Genomic DNA, 13551 nt, shown 5'->3' on the forward strand with positions numbered 1-13551 from the left:
TATAATTCCTGTAGTAATATAGAAAGGTTACAAAATATTGTTATAAAGTTACAAAATTGCATTTTAGTGCTCGGCATTCATTTAAGAATATTCTGTTAGATATCGCGTTGTTTTGCCTTCAAAAGAATGGGAAAATCTGGATGTGTCTATTCATAAATGGGGGTACGTTTACAAGAGTTCTTATTGAATCTGAATGCTTATATTGTTTTATTTGGTATCGCTGTGGAAAAAATAATATTCTTAACATACATCTAATGGACTAAATTAGTATTTATTTCGTATTGCAACGTTAATTCCAAACGTTATGTTTACATCAAAATGGTATGCCCCATTTCTGGTTCATTCGCGTCCATCATGGCGGCTCTACCATCCACTTTGGTGTCTCCCACCAGAGATTTTGTGGAAAATAGTAAAGTTCTCGTAGTTGGAGCTGGCGGAATCGGATGTGAGCTCCTCAAGAACCTTGTCCTGACAAACTTCAAGTACATAGAAGTGGTAAGTCTTTCTTGGTCTCAAGTTATGATGGTCAGATGGCTTGTGTTTTTCTGTCCTGGCTTGTGGCACATGGTTGAATGTTTTGACACATGGTGAAAAGGAAAGAAAAACACAGGATAATCTGAGCAAAGTGGTTCCATGATAACTTACTTTTTATTGACACTGTTGTGTTCTTTAACATCGTTTTGAATTGTAAAAGGAGGTAGGCGGGCAGAAGACAGGACAAAACAAAACTGCAATTGTTTTGCATTGACAATGAGTAGGCCACCACTAACCTCCAAGCAGATCCTACGGCAGCATATTAAAGATACTGTAGAGTAGAGTAGAGTAGAGTAGAGTACTTTCGGTTGGGTAGGAGACGCGCTCCAATTTGAACCGCTCTTTCGTTTCAGCATACATCCGCGGGAAGATCGTTCCATGCATTGATGACCCTAACGCTGAAGAAATTGGACCGAGCTGACTTTTTGGCTAGGGGTTTCACAATCTTGAAGGAGTGTCCTCTCGTACGTCCATCAACATTGAATTTGAAAAGGCGGTTAGGGTCAATGCGGTCAAACCCCTTGACGATCTTAAATAGCTGTATCATGTCGCCTCTCTTACGGCGGTGTTCAAGGGTGGGGAGCCTGAGGCGGCGCAGTCTATCCTCGTAGGTAAGTTCACCAAAACCAGGTATAAGTCGCGTCGCCTTATGTTGTACTCTATCGAGCAGTTGCTGGTCACCTTTGAAGTGAGGACCCCAAATGACGTTGCCATACTCTAGTATAGGGCGAACCATGGTCTTGTACAATATGGGCACAGTTGTCTCATCGAGCCGTTGAAAACTCTTCCTGATTAGCCCCAGGGTTCGGAATGCCTTACCGGCGGTGATGGTACAATGCGCATGGAATTTCAGTTTTTGGTCGACAATTACACCCAGATCCCGCTCCTCACTGGTTTCTTCCAAGGTGAGGCCTTGCATCTCGTATTGTTGGCATGGGTTACCATACCCAATATGCATGCGTTTACATTTCGTGATGTTGAAGCTGAGCTGCCAGTCCTTAGACCAATCTGCCAATTTGTCGATGTCTGCTTGTAAGGTGGCAACCTCCTCTGGAGAACTCACTCGACGGAACACCTTGGTGTCGTCTGCAAAGAGGCGACAGGCACTTTCGATAGTGCTTGGCATGTCGTTAATGAAAATAACAAAGAGAATTGGTCCAAGCACAGATCCTTGGGGAATTCCACTTGAAACCATGGCCCATTCTGACAATTCACCATCAACGCAAACACGCTGTCTTCTGTCTGTTAAAAAGGCCTGAATCCAACCATGCAGTTTTCCGCTAATACCGTACTGGCTGAGTTTGTGCATCAAGCGTGCGTGGGGTACTCTATCAAAGGCCTTCTGAAAATCTAGGTAGATGGCATCCAGGGGTTCACTTGCCTCCACCGCTTGAGTCCAAAGGTCCATTGTGGTGATTAGCTGTGTTATGCACGATCTTCCGGGCACAACGCCATGCTGCTGGTCACAGAAGAGTTCGTTCACCATCATGTGGTCTGCAAGAGCATCCCTAATAACAGACTCGAACAGTTTCACAATGACAGAAGTAAGACTAATAGGGCGGAAGTTCCCAGGTTCGTTCTTCGGTCCCTTCTTGTGTATGGCAGTTATGTGGGCAAGTCTCCATTCCTCTGCCAGCCGGCCTTCATCCAGCGACTTTCGGAAGAGAATAGCAAGCGGTCTGGCTACGGCTTCCGCGACCTCTGCTAGTATCTTGGGATGCAGACCATCTGGACCGGGGGACTTATCCTTCTTGAGCTTTTTCAGTTTTCTCAGAATACCTTCAGGAGTAATTGTGATGTCCTCCAGGTTGGGTCCGTAGTACTTAGCTTCCATTCTGGGCATGCGGCCAGTTTCTTCTCTCGTAAACACACTGCAGAAGAACTGGTTCAAGGTGTCTGCCTTCTCCTTGCTGCTAGTCGTCATGGTACCATCCGCCATCTTCAGGTCTCCGATTACAGATTTGGTCTTGAGACGAGAGTTAACGTATTTCCAAAAAGACTTAGGGTTCCGTTTTACGTCTCGAACAAGGTTAGACTCAAACTCATATCGGAGCTTCCTGGTGAGCTTTCTGAGGTCATTCCGCAGAGCAGCGTATCGGGCGTAATCCACCTCGTCTCCAGATACAGTGTAACGGTCCCGACTACTCCGCTTTTTCTTGCTGAGACTCTTGACTGCTGGGGTGGAGTACAAGTTCTTCTTACATGACTTCTTGCTTGTCAGAGGGATATGTGAAGTAATACTGCTTTGTAGAATGCTAATGAAATCACTGTACGCCTCGTCGAAGGACTTGTCCATGAGCCTGGTGTCCCAGTCAATACCAGATAAGTCTGCAGCCATATTGACGTAGTCACCGCGGTATAGGCTGAGTCTTGGCGTTGGATTGTCCTTTCTCTCAGAGTATAGTCTGGTTTCAAACTGCAGCCTTATATGGTCACTGTGTCCAATACCAGGTAAGTACTCAATGTTTTCCACCATTCCATCTTCATTTGTCAGAACTAGACCGAGAATGTTCGGTAACTCACCGGGTCTGTATCTAGTGGGCTTGAAGACATGTTGGTACAGAAGGTTTTCATGCACACAACGAAGAAAAAGGTGGGATGGGTGAGCGTCATTTGCACATGAGGTTGCTTGTTCCCAGTCGATTTCAGGATAGTTGAAATCACCAGCAATTACGAGGTGCGTAGGACTAGTCCCCGTGACTACTTGTAGAAGTTGTGCCAAGTGTTCAGTTGACGACTTTGGGTCAGAAGACGGGCTTCTGTAGATGCCTCCTATTAATAGTTTATCGCGTCCTCTCAAACGTACTTGCACCCACAGGTGCTCCTGGAACTCAATGTCACTGTAGGAGACTTCGGTTGCATCAATGTAGTCTGCTGTGTAGATCACAATCCCTCGCTTTCCCAGTGTTCCAAGATTTCCCTGGTCAGGGTCAAAGTTCATGTGAGCTGTGAACCTGGGGATGGTGATTCTAGCTGCTCCAATAGGTAATCTCTGAGCCTTGGGGATCGCTTCCGTTACAATTATCACATGAGGCTTTTTTGTTGATATGGCTAACGTCAGGTCATCCCTTTTGTTTGGAAGTTGATCAATGTTTGTGTACATAATGTTCAGTTTACTCTCCTCCTTCCTGTTGCTACATGATAGATGGTTGTGGTTGTCGAGTCAGGCCTGGGATTGGTCGTTGTTGCCGTCCCGCGGCTGTGATTCCCCAGTTGTCTGTGTGCACACTATTCGTCCGCGTCTGATGACCAGGTTTGCTTCTCCTGCTTCTCGTCGAGATTTGAGCTCCTGTCGCAACTTTTTATCCACTTCCCTCTCTTTTGGCGTCATATCGGGCACAATATACACTCTACTCCACCGAGTGCTGTTTCTCAAGTCTTTTGCTCTCCTGAGAATCAAGGCCCTGCTCAAAGTGTCATCATTGTCTATTTTGATCAGGAGCGGTCTTGGCTTCTCAGGGTTCCTCCTTCCCAGTCTGTAGGCTGCTTGTACCTTGGGGACGAGGTTGAATTCTTCTTTAGTGATGTCTGTGAAGACCTTTGTATCACTCAGCGTGCTGCCGGTCGAGTCCTCTGGAACATTGAAAACTACGAGGTTCTTTCGCCTCTTTTCACGCTCGATGTACTCGTCCACCAACTGGACCACTTCCCTGGGTTCCTGAGGATTGAGAGAGGATGACTGGGATGTAGTAGTGCCTGCAACAATCTTATTGATGGTGCCTGTGAAGCGGCTGAGGTTTCTGGCTACATCTGCATAGGATTGCTTTTGCCCCTGACCCTGAGTATCATTGCTGGAACTGGTTGGCGGAAAGTTTTGCAGTTTGCTTTCGATGCAGGCAGCTATGGCTGTGGCTGTCTTTTGCGCGATTGATGCTATCGTCGGCTCGTCAAATCCGTTCTCTGTCTCTTCACTTGTGCTGTTACCTGCACCGGATCGTGCTCCTTCCACTGCTAGTGGCTCGCAGATGGAGCAATACCAGTGTAGAGATCGGTGCTTGATGAGTGCATTAAGCATAGCCTTAGGCATCTTCATCCACGGTGCACACATCCATTTTTGGCATCTTTCACATTCGATTTGTTCATTCTCACTGTGACGCTTGTCATGGCACTCGCCGCTAACGTTGCTTCCCAGTTCGTCATCATGGGCGGGGTGAGCAGCATTGTTTACCTTTCGGTGGGAGGAGCTAACATGGATCGGGTTTGCAGAACTTCCGATTGCATCCTTTGGCTCAGTGCAGGTCACAGGTTCCATTTTGTTAGAAGGAAAGTGCCTACGGTCTGCACACTTGCGACACAGTATTAAATCCCCTTGACAGCTCTGTGCTCCCATACCCCGACAGTCCTCACATCTTGGCATGATGAACAAGTCACAAGAGTCACCCTCCACAAAGACTGTTAAAAACTATAAATACACGACAAAAAGGTTCCTATAGGTGAGGAGCAAGTACTTATCTTCGTGATATTGACCTTGCTAATAACAGATGGTACAATTTGATGGGGATTTTCAGCCGATTGAAGTCAGATGAAGCAGCAAGAAATCAGAGAGCAGCCATCTTACATCAGATTCATATGCAAAACTCCTTGGCCAGTTTGGTACTATCTTATGCCATTGTAGGATCTGCTTTGAGATTAGGTCACCACAAAAACCACAGCTCTGTGGGCTTTCTGAGTAAACCTTTCAGAAGTTACCAATCGTTTTTTCACAGATTGACCTGGATACCATCGATGTCAGCAACCTGAACCGGCAGTTCCTCTTCCAGAAACAACACGTGGGCAAGTCCAAGGCACAGGTCAGTGGAGAACCAGTTTTGTTTGTGATCTGTATTGTGTTGTTCTTGGTAGCTTTTGAAGGAAAGTTATAGCTTGCAATACAGCATGCTAATGTGATGTGATGGCAAAAAAGGTGATGTTTTAGTCTTAAATTTAGATTGCTTTGGTTTCAGGCATCTCAATGTCTCATAATATTGTTTGGGAAGTATAACTAAAGGATAAACTGGCCTTAAAAGTGTCTTTGTCTTTCAGGTGGCCAAGGAAAGTGCCCTAAGATTCAACCCAGATTGCAACATCATAGCATATCATGACAGCATTACCAAGTATGTCATTTCCCTTTTATCTTTCTTGTTTGGTTTTGAATTAGATTATTTCTTATCACTTTTGTGGTCATATTTGATAAATTGCAATGATTCACATTGACTCCCTGTCTTCCATTTTTTCAGTCCAGACTATGGAGTGAATTTCTTCAAAAAGTTTACCCTGGTATTGAATGCTCTTGATAACAGAGGTAAGACATCACATTCCCTTGTAAGGTCATATCTTGCATCATGTACTGTAGATTTGGGGGGCGGGGGGGGGGGGGGGGGGTATTGTGGTAAAATACATTATACATTGCAAACTGACCACACCACACTACATGTTTGTCTTCCACTATGTACTGTTAGTTTCACAGAAAACTCAAAGATACTGCAACCTTTTGATTTTCACTTTGCTGGGGAATTTAAGGGCTCTTAATATATATATTAGGAAAATCAGTGTAAAGAAGAGGAATGTTCATATCAACTTGTTAAAAGTTCATAAAGGTGTAAGGAGTAGATTCAGCTTCTGTTATTGTGAAGATGCTTCTGTCAGACAAAGGAGAGTGCAGTAACACTTCATATATTTTTTGTCCAGCTGCACGTAACCATGTGAACCGTATGTGCCTGGCTGCTGACGTCCCTTTGGTGGAGAGTGGCACAGCGGGTTACCTGGGACAGGTCACTGTCATCAAGAAGGTAGGAGCAGAATTGCGTGTAGCTTTGTCATGGATATGGACACTTGTGTCCTTTATGTCTTCACTACTAGTAATCAGATTACTAACTAGAAAATTACTTAGAATATAAATGAAATGTATTTCTTAGTGTACAAGTTTTTGTGTACAGTCGTAGTGTGAAAGAAGAAAATCTTTGGATATCTACATATATTGTAGATCATTCAAAAATTGATATTTGAAAATGTCAGTTAAAAATCTCACACAGCCATGCAGTAAGTTTTGCTATAACCTGCTATCTTGTGCAATTAATGAAAGAATTTTATGAAAATGCTGTCTTAATAATAGTACTTTGCTGATATAAAATGTCAGTTTATAATCCTAGCTAAGTTCTTGAAAATTATTGTAAAGCCAGTGGACACTTTTGGGGATTTAGAGGATTTGACTATTGTTATTTTTGCTGGAACAGGGCCTGACGGAATGTTACGAGTGTGAACCCAAACCACCACAGAAGACCTACCCAGGGTGCACTATCAGGAATACACCCTCTGAACCCATCCACTGTATAGTGTGGGCCAAGTATCTCTTCAAGTAAGTTACCTCTTTTAGTAGGTACCTTGGCTTTTACATCGATTTGAGATTTTGGCCAACCCTCTTTAATCTTTTGATGTTGAAATAACTTACAAAAAGTGAATAGTATCTATTCTCTTTCAAATTGTAACATACAGAAGTACTATGATGTTCTCAAATGTAGAGCATGTCAAAATCAACACAGCTTTGTAAATCAACAAATTTCATGTAGCTGTGTTCCATAGTGCACATGCAAGGTGGTTTTAACAAACTGAACTGAACTGAAAAGCAGTTCTTTTCCAACAGCTAAATAATAGCACTTTTGCCAATTATACTCTTTAAATTGTCTTTCATGCATATGAAGCATATTGTTCATATGACTGAAAAATATTACATAAAAGTTGGAAATTTGAGTTATTCTGTGTGTCCTACTTCTAGTCAGTTGTTTGGTGAGGAGGATGCAGACCAGGATGTGTCCCCAGACACAGAAGACCCAGAACTAGCAGGTAAACCTGGACTTTTGTTGTGACCAGGGCCCTCTCCAGGACCCGTCCTTCCGTCCTGGGACGGAAGTTTGCTTGTTGGAATGGAACATAATTTAACCCCATTCGTCCCAAAAGTGACATGAAAATGTACTTTCATAAGCCTGAAATGACATATTTCACCAGGAAAATCAACAACATTGGCTCCCAAACGATGAGTTGGATGGAAAAAAAATTTGAGCTGGAGACAGCCCTGGTTGTGACCTTAGCTGGAAATGGCTCCACCCCTGAGGTATTGCCAAAAACATCAGTTACTGTAAATGGTGGAAAATTTTCCTAGATTTATGAAAAAGTATTCTCAGGACTAAACAGTGTCACTGAACAGTGACACATTTTTAAAATTGGAGTTTCAGTAAACTTTTTTAAAAGAGGAAAATGAGGTTCTTGGATCACAGCTATTTCCTGGCTGAGGTTTCAGTAACACCTGCCCCCTGAATTGATGGCGCTACTATTCCTTGCCACGTGGTGGCATAGCAGAAAAGATGTAGTCCAAAATGTAACTTAAATTACTTTTAAAAACATTTTCCAGGAGAGGCTGGAGAGAGAGCTGTACAGCAGGAGGCAGGCGAGAATGCCATCGGGGGAGGCATCCAGAGGACATCCACTCGGGCATGGGCAGTCTCCACTGGGTACGATGCAGCCAAGTTATTTCACAAGGTAGGTCACAAATATGTCCAATACACAGGTTAAACTGAACAGGTAAGCAGGGCATTAGGCCTCCATACTTTCATCATGTGCCCTTCTACCATGGGGAGTATATTCTACTAGAACTGTAGAATTGTGGAATGTTTCTTGAGACCAGTAGAAAGAATCATTTCCATTTTACAATGCCTCCTTTGGTCACTTTGCTCCCAAGCCCTCCATCCTAATTCTGTATTTTATCATAAGTGGAATGGTCATTGGAGTTCTGTAGTAGTGTCACAAGAGTAGATACAAATGTCAACTTCTACATTATATGTGGTGTGTTTTTGTAGTTAAATGCCCACATGATGTATGGAAGTGAATAAACATGAGTTGTATCCTATTTTCTATTCCCAACACAGTTGTTCCATGATGATGTGAAGTACCTGTTGTCTATGGAGAAGTTGTGGCAGAAGAGGCGACCACCGACCCCGCTAGACTGGAACAACCTCCCTGAAGAAAGTTAGTACATATTTATTGGACTTCCTTGTTATCATCACCCTCTACCTTACCAAATATATCTGATAAAAAACAATGTACAAATCTAGAACCTTGAGGTAGGCTCTTTTCTGCTGCACATTAGTGGTATGTCAAAGTCATCAGTTTCCTTGATTTCAGATGGGACAGCTGAGACGGACAGCAACACTCGCATCCAGGATCAGCAGCTGTGGAGCATCAGGAGGTGTGCTGCTGTCTTTAGGGACAGCATTGAACAACTGAAGGAGCAGCTGGCTGCCAGGGGGGACGGGGCGGAGCTCGTGTGGGACAAGGTGAGGTGTCAGTTAGGGCTGTGTGCCTATATGCAACATCAGGTACAGATACAGTTACAGATACAGAGGTTTAGGTACAGGTCTGGACTTGAAACTGTACGTAAACAAAAGTCCCCGCCTACTCAACTGAAATATCTGTTTGTGTACTAGTTACGATGTCACCAAGTGTCACTTTGGTGATACATGTTGTTGTATGAGACCATGAAGTTAGGAGATAAAAACTAAAACATTTCAATTTCAAAGATGGTTCTGATTACAAGTTTCAGCACAGCATTTTACATCTTTTCCAGAACTATATCTTCATCTTTGTGGTAGGATTTTTACATCTTCTTAAATCACAAAATAAGCATATACTGTGAATTTAAATCGGTATAGAACTGGTACGTCACAATCCGGTATTTTGAACCTATACTGAACTAATTTTTATAGTTCAGTACCGATACTCTGTAGTTAATGTACCAAACTAATGTTAATGCTATGTTTCAGGATGACGAGGCCTCAATGGACTTTGTAACTTGTGCCGCCAACATCAGAGCACACATCTTTGGTATCCCCACCAAGACCAGGTTCGACATCAAGTGTAAGCTGGCCTTTCCATCATTTCTTCTCTCATAAGTTCTTCTCTCAATGCTGTTGTATTTATCATCTAGTTATAGACAATGTTATGAACATACATGTACCAATTCCTCTATGATCATTTTGAATATCAGTTTAAGTGCTGGCCAACTACAGGGCTCTCATAAAAAACTTTGTGAGTCTATTCTTTGTAGTGGAAACCAGTCCCAGCTTGTTGTTTGCGTAGATGTACATAGATGACCTTTGATGCTAATTTGTAAGTACATGTATGTATGTTGTTTGCAGCGATGGCAGGGAACATTATACCAGCTATCGCCACTACAAATGCTGTTATAGCTGGGCTGATAGTCATGGAGGCACTCAAGATACTCTCTGGGAACATCAACAAGTGTAAAACAGTGAGTAGTTAAAGTATAACTTGTGTAAGACCCTCTTGCTCACACAACAGAAGCTACACCTCACCTATCCCTTGACCTCTGTATGGGTAGTTGGGGCACCATGACTAGACCATCCACAACCCTTCTCTACCTGTCTCTGTCCTCCAATGCTATCATGACTTTGGCTAAACTCAGACCAGCCCATTCTCTTTGTGCTGTCTTCCTCCCATCAGGTTTCCTGGCACTGTCCCTTGTAATATTTACAAGCCCTGACAACCTTGCCACATGTCCAAACCATCACAGTTGTCAAAAGGTTGTTATGTTGTCTAAAAGGCTTGTCCTTTGTTGAGGAAGCTACAGTTGTACCAAAAATGTGGCTCCAGACACAACGACATCCTGGCAGCTAGAAACCACATGAACTTGAACTATACCATAGACCATTGAAAGGTCAAAAAACTTTGTAATCTCTCCTTGAAGTGGTGACCCTGTAGTACCTGATGTATTTTATAATGCCTATATTGTTCCCATTGTTCTTCAGGTGTTCCTGAATAGACAGCCTAACCCCAGGAAGAAGCTGTTGGTACCCTGTAAACTGGTCCCACCAAACCCCAAGTGTTACGTGTGTTCAGCCAAGCCTGAGGTGTCGGTACAACTCAACATCAACACGGTCACGGTCAAGACACTGGAAGACAAGGTATCTATTTATTTATCTATTAAGATTTTCCAAATATAGAGGAAGGTATGACGGAACAGGTGTTTCTTGTTAGAAGTCGCCTTTTCAAGGTCACCATACCGTGTTGGTCATGTGCTGGTCATGGCCAAAGTGGAACCCAACACCAGAAACAAGTGTTATTTTTTTTAAAGACCTTGTGGTTATGAATACAAGATCAACCAAATTTTGTAACATTTCATCACAGACAAAAACAAAAATGGACTGTCATAATCCAGTTACTGAATTCTGCTGCAAATGCAGACCCTTAGTCATATCTTTTTATTGGTCTCAATAAGAGAAGGCTTAGGAAAAAACTGTATCCTTCTATAAACCATTTTTGTTTTCTTCAGATTATCAAAGGCCAGTTTGGGATGGTTGCACCTGATGTGGAAATAGATGATGGGAAAGGTAAGAAACATCAGTGAATCTTTTAACAACCAGAAATACTGGAATTTTAGCACGTTGAATTGAAAATACTTAGAGCTGTGAGTTAGATAAGTTGGTCATAATGTTGGAAAGCAATAAATCAGCAAGATTGTAACAGCTCTTCATACTGCTGGCAACAGAAAAAGTCATCCTTGTACTTCGAGTTGTCACCGACTTTTGTCCTTATTTTCAGGAACCATCCTCATATCTAGTGAAGAAGGGGAAACAGAAGGTGAGATGTTTTCCTATTCTTCAGCTTATCCCCGCTGAATGATGTTGCTATAAAGCTTCTAAGTCCTGTAGGAAAGTAAAAAGATTAACTCAGGAAGGCTGTTCTAACATCATTTCAGGAAAAAAGGTTAATATGAATTGTTTGAAAGGTATCTTTTCATGGTAGGAGGGAAAGGGAAGCATTAGCTATTAATTGATAAGACAGTGTGTGATGTGTTTGTTACAAGTACTCCTGATATTTTACGATTTACAGTTCATGTACATCGATGAATGTTAGAAAGGTATAGCCAAAGCAATTTCTTAAGCAACTGGATATGCTTTGGAGACCTGCTCTTCAACAGATAGCTCAGAAACACAGAAGAAAGGTAGTAGGTGCTACCTGAAACATCTGACCATTTCCATAATTAATCCAAGTAATTGCTTTTGGCATACAGTACTTGTAGTCAAAAGAATGAAAGGGGAACACTAAGCCATTGAAATGTACTCAATCACCCATGTTACTTGTAACTTCAGCTAACAACAGCAAACACCTGAGTGAGTTTGGAATCAGAAGTGGATCCCGACTGAGGGCAGATGACTTCCTCCAGAACTATGAACTCGTTATCAATGTCATCCATGTGTAAGTTTTTTTCCACGTCTTCATGGCTATACAATAATGTGTTCAACAAAACGTGAGTTCATACAGTCCTTTGAAAGTGTTGAAATAAACAATGTCTTCTGGATGAAAGATAAACATTACACCTAAAGTCTGGAAAGTTGATATTGGTTGATCATATCTTCGTTGCTACTTTTTTATTGCATTGTATCATATATCAATTTCACCCAATTTCTGTGATTTGCAGCTTGGGTTGTTACCATTGCATATCTTACAACGTTGTGTAAGGGGATGTAACCCTTGTGCGTAAGTCATGTACATATGAGTTTCGTATTGACATTTCTATGGCTTGGATAAAGTTTGCGGACAAAAAAAGGCATTTTTTCAGTTCACCAACCAGGCTGCACAGCAGTCAAAGTAAGAATGCTTTCTTTGGCTGCAAACTTACCTAAGGCAAAGAAATGTCAGGATGGAACTCATACGGACTTCTTTTATATACAATTAAGACAGAACCCTTACAGTGTGTGGATCTAAAGCATATTTGTTGGTTACAGGGATCAGTTAGAAGAGGACAAAGAGTTTGAAGTTGTAGGACAGATGCCAGAGCCAGGTCCTCAGCCTGACACTCCCCAGCCCAGTACTAGCACTAACGGCCCTACAGAACCCCAACCTGGCACCTCCAAAGGTTCGTTTGTTGTTGTTGTTGTTGTTGTGTGTTTTGGGGGTTTGTTTGAACCTCTTTTCCTCTTTACAAGATTTACGTATTGGTTGAGCACCAAGGCTGCATACATGTATGTCAGTAGGTCACAAAAAAGGCCTGAAATGAAGATTACATTCCTGTCGTTTCTTAATGATAAGGAATAATGTTGTATCATTGGTAACTTGGTCTATTTCCCTTTAAAATGCTACCTCATTTGTTCTGTTAAACAATTTGGAGAGGAAGGAAAAATTAAGAGCAGAAAAAATATCTGTATCGTCCTTCAGATGTAGAAGAAGAGGATCTGATGATTATCGAAGACGAAGAAGAAGACAAGGCTCCGTCAAGCAAGGCTACGACAGGAGTCAAACGTAAGACATCAGATAGCAGCGATCAGCCCGTGACTAAAAAGGTTCGCACGGCAGCTGCAGAGGTGGCAGAGGAGGACGACATCATTCCACTGTAGAGTGCAATTCACACATTACTGACCCTTGACCCTGTTTTAGGGCTTCCCATTGTACATGTACCCTGCAGGATATCTTGGGTTATTGGCAGTTGTTTGGAAGTCTGACAGAGGTGGTTTTACTAACACTTGGGTTTAGCTTTAGCTGTAATAGCAGCTATAACATATTGTTCTTGGGCATCAGCAAATACATTTTTTGGTCTCAACATTTTTTCCATTTTTTCAAGGTAGAAGTTGACAACAAGTGTCAAAATATTTCAACCTAAGTAGTGGAAATATAGCCTGGGTACCATCCGGAAAGTAGTTCGCTCCGGCGTTCATTATACACTATATAAAGTCGTTTCTAGCTCTGACATTCACTATATACTATATACAGTTGCTTCTCTGTGTTTCCGTCCGGGAACGCGGACCATCTTAACGTCTGGAATTGTCCAAATTTCGGAAGCAGGCGCTGATTGGTCCCTACACATGAGCGAATTATGGAATGGGTTCAAGCGCTCGTTCGAACCGGTGTTCCAACACCGGACAAGCCCTCAGTCACTTGCAGGAGGGCCTGTTGTCATCAAACCAGCACTCTAGAACCCATTCCTTGATTCACTCATTAACTGATTTTACCACCAAACGGTTTGAATGT

The 13551-nt window shown here is 42.5% G+C and overlaps 1 protein-coding gene across 1 annotated transcript; it reads left to right on the forward strand.

Moving 5' to 3' along the window:
- Positions 1–192: 192 nt before the first annotated feature.
- On the forward strand, positions 193–13189 carry LOC118417044 (SUMO-activating enzyme subunit 2-like). Its single transcript, XM_035822400.1, has 18 exons — positions 193–495; positions 5241–5324; positions 5557–5627; positions 5751–5815; positions 6202–6302; positions 6747–6868; positions 7286–7353; positions 7919–8046; positions 8433–8532; positions 8689–8840; positions 9327–9420; positions 9702–9814; positions 10332–10487; positions 10856–10913; positions 11125–11163; positions 11676–11781; positions 12312–12442; positions 12742–13189. The coding sequence occupies exons 1-18, from the start codon at positions 319–321 to the stop codon at positions 12918–12920; spliced, it is 1944 nt and encodes a 647-aa protein (XP_035678293.1). The 5' UTR covers positions 193–318; the 3' UTR covers positions 12921–13189.
- The last annotated feature ends 362 nt before the right edge of the window (positions 13190–13551 follow it).

This window comes from Branchiostoma floridae, chromosome 6 (assembly GCF_000003815.2).
Source record: "Branchiostoma floridae strain S238N-H82 chromosome 6, Bfl_VNyyK, whole genome shotgun sequence".
Taxonomy (NCBI): domain Eukaryota; kingdom Metazoa; phylum Chordata; class Leptocardii; order Amphioxiformes; family Branchiostomatidae; genus Branchiostoma; species Branchiostoma floridae.

Excerpts from the sequence above, each read along its gene's own strand:
- LOC118417044 (XM_035822400.1), top strand. The coding sequence starts at position 319 with ATGGTATGCCCCATTTCTGGTTCATTCGCGTCCATCATGGCGGCTCTA. Across the intron at positions 496-5,240 it reads ACTTCAAGTACATAGAAGTG|ATTGACCTGGATACCATCGA; the intron begins GTAAGTCTTTCT and ends GTTTTTTCACAG. Across the intron at positions 10,914-11,124 it reads GGAAATAGATGATGGGAAAG|GAACCATCCTCATATCTAGT; the intron begins GTAAGAAACATC and ends CCTTATTTTCAG.